General features: G+C 51.2%; 1 protein-coding gene across 3 annotated transcripts in view; it reads right to left on the minus strand.

Annotated features, from left to right (window-relative positions):
* Window positions 1-6,291: 6,291 nt before the first annotated feature.
* The window catches only part of Znf423 (zinc finger protein 423), a 292,447-nt gene continuing 284,521 nt past the window's right edge, over window positions 6,292-14,217 (minus strand). For all 3 annotated transcript variants that reach the window (XM_051195068.1, XM_051195070.1, XM_051195069.1), the window contains one exon: window positions 6,292-7,007. In XM_051195068.1, the coding sequence (XP_051051025.1) occupies window positions 6,978-7,007 (30 nt within the window). In that variant the 3' untranslated portion in view covers window positions 6,292-6,977. The remainder of the gene's footprint in view (window positions 7,008-14,217) is intronic.

Raw genomic sequence — 14,217 nt, forward strand, 5'->3', positions numbered from 1 at the left:
GGTTTTTTGTTTTGTTTGTTTGTTTTTATTAGACTTTAGCATATTTACTAAAAGAGCAGAGTTTCACATGAAACTCTGTGTTTCTTCCTCTCTCCTGGGCTGTTCCAGTGACTTGGGTTTGCATTCCTACGGGGCAAAAGGCCCTGGGGCTGCCCCACAGGAGGCATTCAGTTCCCTTCCCTCAGCCCACTTGCTGCCTCAGTCTGCAGCCTGCTCCAGTCAGCCTCAGGATGTGGGTTCTGGCCCTATACTTCCAACACCTTCTACACGAGGAGAGCTTCAGGAGAGAAGTCTGTACTCTCACCCGCTGATCTAAGGAAGGTGACAAGGGAGTGACAGAGTGTGCTAGCTAGTTTTATGTCAGTTTGTCACAAGCTATCATCAATTGAGAAAATGCCTCCATAAGATCAGGGTGTAGTCAAACCTGTAGGACATTTTCTTAATTAGTGATTAGTGGGGGAGGGTCCAGATAGCTGTGGGTGGGGCCATCCCTGGACTGATGATCCTGGGTTCTATAAGAAACTTTCTGTTTCAGAAAGCAGGCTGAGCAAGCCATGGCGAGCAAGCCAGTAAGCAGCACTCCTCCATGGCTTCTGCATCAGCTCCTGCCTCCAGGATCCTGTTCTGTTTGAGTTCCTGTCCTGACTTCCTTCTATGGTGGACTATGATGAAAAGTGTAAGTCAAATAAACCCTTTCCTTCCAACTTGCTTGCTTTTGGTCATGGTGTTTCATCCAGCAACATTAACCCTAACCTAACCAAGACACTGGGCAAACACAGTTTTCTCTTTAGGGTTTCTTAATCCACCACAGTAGCACTATCGCTAAGGAAGGGACAGCTGATCCATTCTGTATGTTTTACACATTCAGCAAGCATTTTCTGAGCACTTACTACGACCTGGCACCTTTCTAAGAACTAGGCATCCAGCAGAGATTAAAGACCACGCTGTGCCCTCTGGGAACCACCTCTATTGGGATTTCACAGCAAAGATGCCATGGAGGTTTGGGGGGGGTTGGGTCTGGAGGGGTTTTTCCATTAGACCCAAGGGGGCCATTGTCACCGCTACTACGATACTACAAAGAGAAGTGAGAACAACACAGTTCCACCAGTCTGGGCGCCTGGCCTGGCAGCCTTCAACCCTGAGGTGGACCATGAGGCAGAGGTCACCTATCCAAAAAGCAGCCTGCAGGTCCTCTGGGGAGTGGTGTCTGGCACGGAGACACGGGGCCTAGGACAGCTGCCTTAATCTTCCCAGCTATCTTGATGCAGCTGGTGTAGCTGGTGGGGCCTTACAGACTTCCACGACCATTTTCCCTTAGCAACCTCTCTCCAGGGTCACCAGAGGTGATTCTGCTGGACATAGAAAGGCCTTGGCAGTTATATGACTAGGTGGGGACCGTGACTGGGCTTGGCGTTAAAACTAGGAGCGGCCACGGCAGGTGTAAATTATGCATAGCTATTTCTAGAAGCTTCTCAGATTTCTCAAGAGAGAGAAATTAATTTGCCTGTTTGGGCAAATAACACCAATTTTTCCCCCTGCTTAAGGTCATTTTGTTAAAATAAAATTGATTAACGTTCTCTTTAAAGTTTAAGTAGAAACTGCTCAAACATATTTTTATGCACAGAAGCACGGCTTGTGCCCTTCAGTAATTAATAACTCCACAAATAAGTTCACACCGCGCAGCCCACGCTCAGCTCGCAGGAGCAGCGGCTGCGGACACCGGTGGGAGGAGCTACTGGTGGGCGGAGCTGCCTGGACAGGACCAATCAAGACTCCGGGAGCAGAGGGCAGGCCTCGGGGCGGAGCTAACTCAGCAGGGTGCCCTGCAGGCGAAGTTCCGAGCCTCTGGACCGGGCGGTGTTGTCTGTGTCTCCTGGTCAGCGTGAGGGACGCATGCTAGTTAAAGGAGATCCACACGGTGCTCAGGACAGTGCCCGGGCCTGAGTACATAGGACGTTGTTCCGTCCCCACTCAGACTTACAATTCTGCGATCTTAGCTCAGAGTATTCTGTTTGCCGCCGACCGCACGACCTGGCTTTAGCCCGCACAGTAGGGAAATGGCTCGAACCCAGGTCGGTCGACTTCCGTAGCAGTTGGGGCTCCAAACTGTCTTTGAGCCCGCTTCTCTTGTCCTGGGCCATCCTTCTTTACCTTCATTCATGCTCACTTTCTAAATCAGGTAAATAAACACAGCTGTGGAGTGTGAGTGTGTGCCTGCACTGGCAACACCCAGCTTTTTCTGAGTCGCTCTTCAGTCTTACAGTTCCTCAGCCTCTCTTCTAGAGACCAGTCACACACACACACACACACACACACACACACACACACACGTTCCCCATCTGGCTCCTTGTGATGACGTGGGGCCACGTGTTGCAGTGGCTCTGTGTGATGAGGGTGGGAGCGAAGGAGTACAGAGACTCCCCAGTCAAGATCACTGAGTTGCCATTGGGACCTTCCTGTCACTTGCCTGAATTAGTGACTACATTTAAAGGGCTCTCTGCTCTCAGAGCCAGACTTCTAAACAACTCTGAAAAGAAAGGTCCCTGGGGATTCAATTCATGACGTCAGCCACTGAAAATGTGAACCCTTTTGTTCCATACCATAATCTAGCCTGTCCTGACTGATACATGTCCCAGTGGACAGAAAGGTATAAAGTGTGTGCACACCCAGCGATGGGGTTACTATCAGGCCTTATCAGAGCTCTGGTCTTTGGGGCACCTTACCTACTTCAGGGGTCAGAGTGCTGAAGAAATCTCATGAATGAAGCACTTACTTAAGCTACAAAGTTGAGCGAATGCAAAATCAGCAGCCAAGAAAGCAGACTATTTTCATAGAATATTTTTTGAAAATCAGTATTAACAGAAAACAAGTAAATAAAATCCCTGGACAAAATAACCAATTGTGAAATAAACACAGGTTTGATGCTGTGTTCTCCTAGTCACAGCATCAGGTATTTAGAAATCTATTTTACAAAAGGGCCTGCCATCTACCTATTTGGATTTTCTTTCCTCGTGAACATTGCTCTTGAAGTGAGCATTTCTGTGACCCCTGCCCAGCAAGAGCTCACCCTGAACCAGAAGAGAATGAAATCCCACCAGAGCACCGGATGAGAGGAGCTGGAGGAGGGAGGGAGAGGACACCCAGCCAGTGCAGTTAGCTGGAGGGAGAGGCAGGAAGAAAGCCACAAGCTTTCGGTGTTGGGTAGCTGCCTGTCTCTCCTGTTCTCTGGTGTCCAACACCTTGGGGGGGGGGGTCACCCTTGATCCTTGTCTCCTGAGAACCAAAACCAAGTGTCAGTTGTAGACTAGTGATCTTGTGCTTGCTGCTTTGACAGGTTACACACACTTGAGAGGCAGATCATCTCCAAAGGTAATTCCGACCTATACCAATAAGCACACAATGGGAAAGGAGCTGAGTGTTTAGTGCTCTCATTAAGTCACCTACCTAGTCACTCAAGGTGGCACAGCTCTCCAGCCATTGAATCCACATTCTAGCCATTGGGAAGAGTAATACACTCATTTTTTCTCCTTAAAGACAGCTCCTACAATTTTCATAACCCTTGTTGATACCGCCTCCATAGACTAAGGACACCTCTAAGTTTAGGAGTAGGATAGATAACCAATGCCCATCTCTCTCCAAGGTGGAGAGCCTGAAATCAGTTCTTTTATTATTAAGGAAAGGGGGAACCAACAGTCTTTCCCTGTCACTTGATGGAGTATCATCGTCATGTTTAAATAAACATATTGCTGGGAGTCAGACATCTAAGGCAGAAGGCGGGACACCCAAGGTGCAGTTGCAATTCTATCCAAGGTGTGACCGTGGACAAATTATGAACTTGTCAGAACTGCTATTAGACCATCCAAAGTAGAAAGGAAGTGGTGGTGATCTCTAAGGCAACCCCTAGCTAACTTCTAGCACAGGGCTCTTCACAGGCTGAGCCCTCTTCCTCCTCTTTGACAATAAACTCCTCTTTGAAATAAATGCAGGGGTCCCCACCCATCACACGTAGCTTCTGTCCTTCACCACTATAGCACTGGGGTTGTGTGTTGCTGGCTATCTAGTGGCTTGCTTATTTAGAAGTTAGTTGTCAAATGATTTTGAGCTGCAGAAGGGCAAGGGGCACATGGACCTCCTTGTCTGTTGCCCCTGTCTTAGGCGTGTCTGGGAAACAGGAACAGTCAGACAGCTGACAGATGGAGGAGCGAATGGGTAACTAGGTCAAAGTTTGAGTGCTCATCATCCCACGCCAAAGACCTCACCCTCAGACTAGGAGGGAGGAAAATCAGATGGGAATTTCATAGTATCATACTGATCATAGTATCAACTCTATGGTTGGGGGAGGGGCACACTAAAGACCGTCCTAGGGCAGCTTTTCCGATGGCCAAAACTCATTCATTCCTGCTTCCAAAAGCTCTTGGAATCCTGCGTCCCAGGATTCCTGGGTCATTTCCAAGCCTGGGCAAAATCCCTCTGCCCAAAGACCGAGCCGAATAAAATGCTCTGCACATCTAGATTCACCTACCAGGAAAGTAGGCTTCTGGACACCCACCCCCAAAGCAAAATGCAAATGACGCGGCTGGTTCCCGACACCCTCCAGGCTAAAGATGGCCTGGGGAGAAGGCCTGGCCTCACTTTGCTCACAGCCAAGCCACAGGCACCATCAAACACGTGTCTGGGCTGCGCGGGGAACCAGCTCACTCAGCTCTAAGTCACTGATTTATAGCCGTGCCCCACTGCCTACCCCAACGCCGCTTGACAGCGATGAAGGCGAGTCCCAGCCCCCATCCCGCAGGAAGTGGAGAGGGGCGCTCAGCTGCCGCGATGGGGGCACAGCCAGCGGAGAACAATGGGGTTGGGCGAGGGGAGTCGGCGGGGTTCCCTGGCAGCCTTGTCACCGCCATAAACCTCATTACCTCGCCGTCCCCCAGGCCGCCTCTCTCCTTACCCAAGGCAGCAGCCGGCTTCGCCGCTGATTCCCACTCGGCGTGAAAAGCTCTTAAACCCCCCGCTGTATTTTTAATGGGGGCAGTGACTAATTTAGCCCTACGCCACCAACCGTCAAATCACATCTTCTGTTGGTACTTACTGAGGGCTCACCTGGGCTGCGCGGGGCTCGGATAAATCCGGGGCTGGAGAGCGCCCGAGGGAGCGAGGTGATAGGCTCGAGGACCTGACTGGACAGCCTCCACACTGCCAGCAGACGACCAAAGCATCCAGGTACAATCCGGCTTTGGGGCTGCCTTGAGAACCTTCGCATTTACCCAACTTTGAGATCTCTCCAGAAACAGCCACCCCCACCTCCCCAACCCCGGACTGAATTTTGAGGCTTCCCACTTTGAGGCCACCTGCCTTCAAGGGCGACATTTCCATTCTAAGGGCAGGGGCAACTCAAAGAGAGAATTCTCGGGCCAAAATTTGCTTCCTAACCTGGGAAGCACCATTCCCTAATCCTGGTAGGAAGAAGCAAGAAGGGTCACCAGAAACACTGAGCCAGGAAGCCCCTAGAAGTTGAGGAGCCTAATTGCTCCAAATTCCACTGACTCTATCATATAATTAGGTGCAATCTGTCTGCTTCACTTCCGTTCTCCTTGCCCCGGGAGAAACGCGAGCCAGGGAGGGTTCCCTGCACAGGGCCCAGGAAGCCTGCTGGAGTTGGGGTGAGCCCTGAGGCAGTGGCAGGGTCTGGGTCATTAGGCCAGTAAGAAGCTTTCAGGGTGCTTGTGTGTGCACTTTTCTGGAATTTAGCAACCGGAGCACTTCCTTGTCCGGCTTTAGTCCTGGCCCCGGGACACAGTCTCAGTTGGGAACCTATTTACACCTTGTTCCACTCAGGAGCCACCAGCCTTAGACTTTCCACGACTGGTTAGCTGCTGTCCCCTCCCCTCACATTCAATGCTTTGGTCCAAAGTACAACCCAGGTGGTTTCTGCTGCCATGGCACCATGAGGGCTAATCAGCAGACTATCTGCCTCCATCCCAAGAAAGACGCAGCAAGGGATGAGAGTCAGTCACTGGCATATGGCAGGGGACAGAAATCCACCCTATAGCTCCAGCGCCTCAGTTTCATGATCCAGACATGACAAGAGCAGAGTACTTGATCTTTATGGATTCTTCCTCTCAATGACCCCTGCAGCTCATCTGGCCTTCGAGAGAGTTAGCCTGTGGTACTTATTTCTGTGAGTCTATTGTATGGAACCCCCAGGGGTCTGTGTGAGCCCACATGAACTCCCCAGAGACACAGCTCCTGCCAGCCCCTTTGGCCTGGGGTTGAAGAGTAGAGAACCAGGCAATGTTGCTGATCGCATGGATTCCCTTTATTGAGCTGAACTAGTAACTGCAGTCAGATCAAGTCACATTTAAAAGCAGACCATCCAGTTGCACGGAAACCGATTATATTCATTACAGAGTTTTAATCACTGTCCGGTGAACTGGCAAATCCAATCAAAGCATTAGTCTTTAATTAAAAAATTAAAAGGAAATATTCAGACAATAGCCAAGCAATCACATCACGATGCACAATTACCTAGAATTGCAATTAAAAAGTAGTTAACCGAAGGGGGAGAAAGAAAAACAAGAAAGAAAAAAAGAAGCAAAAAAGAAAAAAAAAAAAAAAAAAAAGGAAATCACACTAATCCTTAAAAAAAAAAAAAAACCTATCAATATAATACATGAAGGAACAAAGGACAATAGCCTCAAAAAGCAGGTTTCTCTAACACTAGAAATGTAGTCTGCGGCGAAAACTCTAAAAGCACACTAGCTGTAGCAGGACAATAAAAAACACTGAGCATGGAATACTTTTAATCTCTGCCATTAATATTCATTTCCAGCTGCTTATAATAGCAGCGCCTCATGGCCAAATCATTAGAGTTTTACATCTGGGTTGCAAATGACACTTTGATTGGATGTAATGTTCAAATGGCCCTCCCCACGGCGTCTCCGGCAAGCCTTCTGCGGAGAGGTGTCCTGTCGCGAGGTCCCTCACTGTGCGTGCTGGCTCATCGTGTGGTTCTGCAAAGGCGAAGAAAGGAGACACGCATGAGGGCAAAAGAATGGCGAGCATGCCTGTCCCCTCCCACCCGGGGCATGGACGCCGAGAGCTGCAGAAAGCGGCTGGATCATTACAAAACAAAATGCGAAAGCAAAAAAGTGCTCGGGGGACGCAGCTGCCAAGGCGCCACGTAGATCCGAGCTTGGGAATAGGTTCCTGTTGCTGACAACCTGGGTTTCCTGTAAATTGTTTTTTATTTTATTTATTTATTTATTTTTAGGCCATCCGGGTCGTACCTAGGGGATGGGCTACCTGGAGGGAGACGGAACAGCCAGGAAGGTGGCAATAATGAGTACTACCTCCCTTCCCCTCTAGTGCCGAGGAGGAAACTCTGACGGCCTGCAGGCTGCCCCCGCATCCAATCTCGGTCCCTTGCTCACTGTTCTGAGCCACGCAGGAGGAAACCGCAGATGTGCAGAGCAGCGCGGCCGCCCATAGGCAACCAAGTGAGCGCAGACGCGCCAAGGCGGTGGGTGGGCGACGCCCGTGGCTCAGGCAGGGGACAGGTCACTCAGCAGGGAGGGTCCTGGGAAGAGCCTGAAGCTGAGCTCCCAGGGCTCTGCCAATGTGGTCACGTGAGAGGGAGATGGTGCGCTTTGGTCGCTTGGGCCTGGGAAACCAGGGCCCAGGTGGGGGACCTTGTGGCCAAATGCTTCTCTCTCTCCACAGCCTATACACATCCTTTCTCCAGCCAGTCCTAGCGGGCGCGGGCAGGGCGGGCCGTGTGGGATCTGTTTCCAGAACGGCCAGCAGCCTGGGGCTAGGAGCAGGTTTTGGCTCCTGAAACCTGGTCTTTTTATTTCTTTTCTTCCAGGCGTAGTGCCAATACGACTATTATCGTCCCAGCTTCAGGCAGTGGTCCACCTCAAGACACCTGGAGATGGGAAGCAACATACTCCAGGGCCGGAGCCTCAAGGTTGCAGCTGATACCCATTGCCGGCTCTTTAGTATACCCCTGCTTCCCAGTCTCGGAGCCCTACAAGGAGACTCAGCCAACTAGTCCCCTGCTAAAAGAGGCGACCTGCATCTCTGACACTAACCACCAGGGGGCAGGAGAGGCGCCGCGACTTTCTCCTGGACTCCAGGTCTCGTTTCCACAAGTACCAGAGGAAAACTACAAAAAATTTCCCCCCTAGAAGTTTGAGAACCTAGGATGGAGATGGGACTACAGCTACTCTCCAGGATAGGTCCTATCGGCAGGCGCGCAGGCCACATACCGACACAGGCACACTGCTTTTGATTCTCACGAGACATCACGAGGAAAGCGAGGCTCAGATAGGCAAACTACTCGCCCACTTCAGCCTGCTGGGATCCAGGAGGGGCTAATCCTGGCCACTAGAATCTAGTGACTGCAACCAGTGGGTGTGTCAGCCTGCCGATTATCCACAGCTTGCTCCAGCACCCCTGCTCCAGCCCAGACCGCCAGCATGACCTCGCACCTCAAATGATCCAAGGTTCAGGCAGATTGTTTGAGCTAGGATGGGCCCCACCCAGGTGGTTTCCATGGGAACCCCATCCTCCAGCCCTGTGATAGCAACCAACGGTGTGAAACTGAAAGCACAGATCTGGTTCCTTATAACTCTGGCCCTTTGCTGCCTTGACACTTCCCCCAGTTGTCTTCCAAGCAGGCTTTCCTCCTGCGCTCTGAATGTCCAGATTGTTTCAGCAGCCCAAGTGCACCCCTCCTGCCCATCACCCACAGGAGTCTGGGCACTTCTTGTACTTAAGCCTGGCTGTCCCCGCTGAGCAGCAGGCAATAGGACCTGGCCCAGGGATGGACACATGCTGGCTTCCCCAGGGCCCAGTGGAGACATGGTAGGCACAGCTGCCCCGGAACAAAAGGGCCAACACAGACCTACAGTGCTAACCCACACTTGGGTGGAGAGATGCTGTGAATGTGGACTGGAAAGCATGTAGTGTGCTCTCATGTGTGTAATCCATTCCCAAAGACAGCAGAAGCTACGCAAGACCCTTAAGGGCTGATCACCTCCATTTGGGGAGAAAGAGTTCCTGGGAATCTAGGGATAATGAGGCCAGAAAAAGGCCACACGTCACACTGGCAATCCCTACAGGTGGAAAGACTTGCCTTGGACCACTGGCTAGGAAACTGAGAATAAATACCACTTCTTAGAGCCTTCTCCCTTCAGGGGCAACAGCACATGCTTCTTGGGGTTAGAAAGGAACTTCCTCCAAAAGGAGTTCTAAGGCAGACAAGTAAAAAACTACTATACCAACAACAACCCAGGATGTCACATCAGAAGGAAATGTCAGACTCAATGCTCTGAAGGTAACCAGCACCAGAGTGCATTCAGCTTGTGTCATTAAGTACCTGGTAGATGTTCTGCTCTGGGCTGGGAACAGTTGAGGGCAGGTAAGACTCCGGCTGACCCCAGAGGGGTCTGATACAGGAGCAACAAACACAGAATTAATGGTGCTAACAGTAGCCCAGGAGAGGGTCAAGTCACACAGTGTGTGTGTGTGTGTGTGTGTGTGTGTGTGTGTGTGTGTGTACTTTAGAGAGGCTATTGACGGAGCTGGGTGCTCATCCAAGGAAGGTTTTATCCAAGGACAATCTCTTGAGAAGGCAGAGGGCTGTCCATGTATCCACCATTAAGACACACCCCCACCCAATGCCTTACAAGGCACATCTACGGTTGTAGGTCTCTTCCCAGACCATGCACTGAAAGCGGGTTTTAAATGAGTCCACCAGACCCAAGGCTTCTGATGGCTTTTCCCCCAACCTCGTGGCTCTTACAAGACCCTCCTAGCTCCATGTCTCTGTGTCTCTAGTTATGCTAATGCTATACTGAGTTTCTTTAGAGAAAGAAAACAAACCACAACCAGCTTTTTAAAGATGCTTCCGATCTTACAGTTGAGCACTAACCAGAACCATAAAGGCTGGCAGTGGGCCGGCCAACGGCTGAGCCGAGCCTGGCCACGACGCCTGGCACCCACCCGCAGGCCTCATTGCCTGCCAGGGAGACACAGGTGTGGGGTGAGGAAGCAGGTGAGGAAAATAAAGGAGGCTCTCGGCTGCCCGCCATCACTGGGCAGCACTCCCGCACTCACGGATGGGATTTCTGTGATACCCTGACTCAGGGCCCCTCCCTGATGCACACTGCAGGAGTCTGGTTGGTACCTCTTGTGGTAGCAGCTCTTTTACCCACGGAATCTTTTTTGCCCTGCTGTTGGGTGTCAGTCACTAACTCCTTGCTGGGTTTGTGTTGGGTATGTGCTGGGTACAGGAGCAGTAAGCTGTGTGTGAAGCTCAATGAAAGGACGGTCCACACGGCACCCCCCCCACCCCAAAGCACATGGAAATGGGCTGGCCAGCTAGGAGGTCACATAAAAGCCAACTCTAGGTACAGAACTTGAGCTCTGCCCACCTCTACAACACACAGTTTTGTGGTTTGGATCATCTGGTGGCCTGAGTTTCAGGTTCTGTTCCTTGGCCTACACACCAGCTTCATGCTTGAGAAGATGAGCATTTCAGTATGTTGGTTGCCTGGAGGCCCGGATGTGGGCAGATGGAAGAGACTCCTCAGTTCTGTTCCAGTAAGCCACCCTACTGTGTGCCAGCTACACAGCTGGCTGTCACCAACCTAAGTCCTAGCACTTTTCTGGCTCTTCCCAAATGTCCCATTGACACTAACCATCTTCCTAGGCAACCACAAGACAGGCAGGCAGCTTTGGTGATCTGTTAAGTGCCTTAGTGGCCAAAAAGGGCTACTGTGCTTAGTGTCAGCTGTTACTTGCCCACCATCTGACTTTGTAGCAAATTTTCTGACCTCAAGGGTTGTGAGTTGCCTGAGTTGGTAGGATGACTCAGGAAATGTTGATATGCTCATGGGATCTATGGACAAGTGCCTGGGACAGAAGGACTGTTTGCTCCCTGCTAGAACCCACCCAACTGATAACAGCCAGAGCTACAAGGCAGAGTCTGTGCACCCCGTCCCCATGCCCCTGAAGTTGACTGCTCTCAGGAATGCCTTGCATGGCCCTACCCTCAGGACAGCAGGAGTCACTGGTCCCTCTTCATCAGAACTGGCTAGATATTTGCTTTCCCCTTTCTGCAGTAGAGTGGGTGATGTGGTACAAAGGAGAGCCCCGGGTAGGGGGAGAGGAACATACCAGCATCCACCCACCCGCCCATCCATCCATGCATCCATTTCACAGACATTTACTGAGGCCCTGTCTGTGAGGTCCCAGGCTCTGCACTGAGCATGTACAGATGGAGACACCCTGTCCCTGTCCCCTCCCTTGTGAAAACACTGCCACAGTTAGGGTAGGGAGTTTGAACTCACAGATATCAGAGACCCTAAGGAAGCAGGCAAAAAAAAAAAAAAAAAAAAAAAAGACTCATTCCTAAAGACTCAGACCATGCTGATGCAGAGACATACTTATTCTCCACTCAAAACACCCCTCCCATCCACTCTCTTTGTCCAGCTTCCATGACTCCATTATGTCCCCACCCACTCTCCCTGTCCTACCTGTAGGGTCTTCTTCTTGAAGTCACTTGACTTTCCTCATGCTCCCAGTCCAGAAGAGGCTATTTTTCCTCATCCTATCCCTGCACCACTCCCGGCTGGCTGCAGCTATGAGAAGCCCTTGTGGGCCTGTTTTTTTTTTTTTTTTTTTGTTTTTGTTTTTGTTTTTTTTTAAATAGTGGCTTCCCTCCCCCCACCCCCAATACCAAGGACCAAGGTCTAGGATGGGCCTTAGCCTGGAAGATTCCATTTTTAGTGGAAGACAGATGCCTTAGTCCAGCTTGGCTTCATTCATTATATGCCCATTTCACAGCCAAGGACCTTGGCCTTGGGCAGTGGACAAAGCAGAAGGAGAGGGGGTACAGACCAGCCAGCGTCTGCCGAGTTTCCAGCTGCAGGACTGCATGAAAAGCAGCAGGGAGACAGGGCTTCTTATGGGGACTCATTCAGGAGAAGCTTTCCCTGGAAGAACAGCTTGGGCTAGGGTTTGCACTAGGGTATGGTGTGAGTGAGTGTGTGTGTGTGTGTGTGTGTGAGAGAGAGAGAGAGAGGCAGACAGACAGACAGACAGACAGACGGAGACACACAGAGAGATAGAGAGTGAATGAGCACTCTGCCAAGCAGGATCAACCACCCAAGCATCTTGTAGGTCTAACACTAATAAGGACTGTGACTCACAATGACTGGGGTTCACTGTATGGCTCAGTCAGTCAGACACCACACATATCAGCAACATCTGAGCCCTCATCACCCCCACGAACCACGTACTACCTTCATCCCCGCTGCACAGGACATGAGGTGCAGGGTGCTTTGGATTCCCCGGCTGCACGTGACAGTGCATGATGTGCACCCACAAAGTGTCTGTATAACCCCCCTCCGCCATGGCACTGCTCTGCCTGTGAAATGTGAAAAGTGCAGCATATGTTGGGGGAACAATGAATAATTCAGCTTGGCAGAAGCATGGGGTATGTGCTATGGAGACAAGCCTCCAAAGGAAGGCAGGGGCCTTATTGATGAGGCTCCGTGATGCCAGACGAGGCAGCTTGCCCTTAAATCTGGGCCACTGGGAGCTATCGAAAGTATTTGAGCTGTGGAGTTACACGACGCAAGACAGAGGGAAAGCTCATGCCTCCACCCAAAAGGTGTCTCAGCAGAGGCTCTTTATCTCCCTGCACTCCCTCTCACGGCCTCCCGGGCACATGCTGTCACTTGTCTTCCCCTTTGGGGAGGGTGCAGACACGGGCAGCTCTGCTCCCCTTTCTGCTGTGCATCACCTGGGCAGCCCCCTCTGCTTGTGAGCACTTATTTTTAGCAGTGCTTGACAATCGTCCAAGGGTCTAAGACGAACAGATGGCCTGTCTTAAAGGCTCGTATGTTCGCTAGTTTGCACTTCTGACAAACGGTGCGCACACTCGAGAGCACCCCATAAACAGCGCCGAATGAATACTCACAACACAATTTAGCTAATGCACGTCATTAAAATTAGGAGTGAGTGATGGCTGGGGCTCCCTATAAATGCCTGCCAGTGATGCTCTGCTCCCTGAGGAGGAGGGTAGGCCTTGATATACTTGTACCCTACTTCCCCCAGCAGCCCCCTTGTCACCCATTTACCCCTAGGCCAGAGAGGTTTGCCACTGTGCAAGTGACATGCACCTTTGGCATCTGAGGTTGGCTGGTGGCCCAATGGCCTGAGACAATGCCCCAGAGTGACCTGTAAGGTGGAGGGAGAATGGGAGACCTTCCATACACAGGGCCACACGCGATATTTGCTTGTTCCTGCTGCCCAGTCAGCAGCAAGGAGGAGCCTGCATTTGCCACTCCAGAGCAGCAGCAACTGAGCTCAAAACTCAGCGTAGCCAGGAGGGTTGGGAAACCTATGGCAGGCGTGGGGGTCTCCTAGTCTGGAGTTAGGAGCCCAGCTTTTAGGGAATAAGGTGTAGCTTTGGGGGTATGGAAGAGCAAGAGCAGATTCAGGGACCCAAGAAATACCTTGAGAACAGGAGGAAGTCCTCTGCTCCAGACTCCTCTGGCTAGTAGATTCTTTCAGAGGCTGGCCAAGCTTTAGTTCCTATATACTCCCTCCCCCTCCAACCCCTCCCCTGTCCCCAGGACACACAAGACTAAGGCAGGTGGCCAGTTCCATAGGTGACAACTGCCTTCCCTTACATGAAAAAAGGGAGAAAATGTAGAGTCCAACAGTCTCCCCAGGTGCAGGCACCATGCTCCTATACTTTTGAAATGAGCCTACCTGAGAACAAATCATTAGGAGGGAGCCCACTCAGAGTCACCCTAACACAAAGACCAACATTACCTGCTCAGGGACCCTCAGCCTCAGGGGGACGCACCTCAAAAGTGAATGGGCCAAGGCGGTCTGTGTGTTTGATGTGGAGGAGGAGACTCTGGCAGCCAAGCAAGGGAAACAAGTAGTTTTATGGCTGCTGTTAAAAGCAGGGTGTGTGTGTGTGTGTGTGTGTGTGTGTGTGTGTGTGTGTGTGTGTGTGTGTGTGTGTAATAATCCCAGAACTGTTTGCAGATCTGTTACTGTAAGGCAATAGGGTACACACTTGACCCAAGCCCTGAGGAAACTTAGCAACTGTTTCTCCAAAGATAGGCATTTGCGTAGCAGATTCACTTGTGTGGACATCAGGCCCTCTTGAACAGGCTCACTCTGAGCGTACCAGCC

Source organism: Phodopus roborovskii, unplaced genomic scaffold (assembly GCF_943737965.1).
Source record: "Phodopus roborovskii unplaced genomic scaffold, PHOROB, whole genome shotgun sequence".
Taxonomy (NCBI): Eukaryota; Metazoa; Chordata; class Mammalia; order Rodentia; family Cricetidae; genus Phodopus; species Phodopus roborovskii.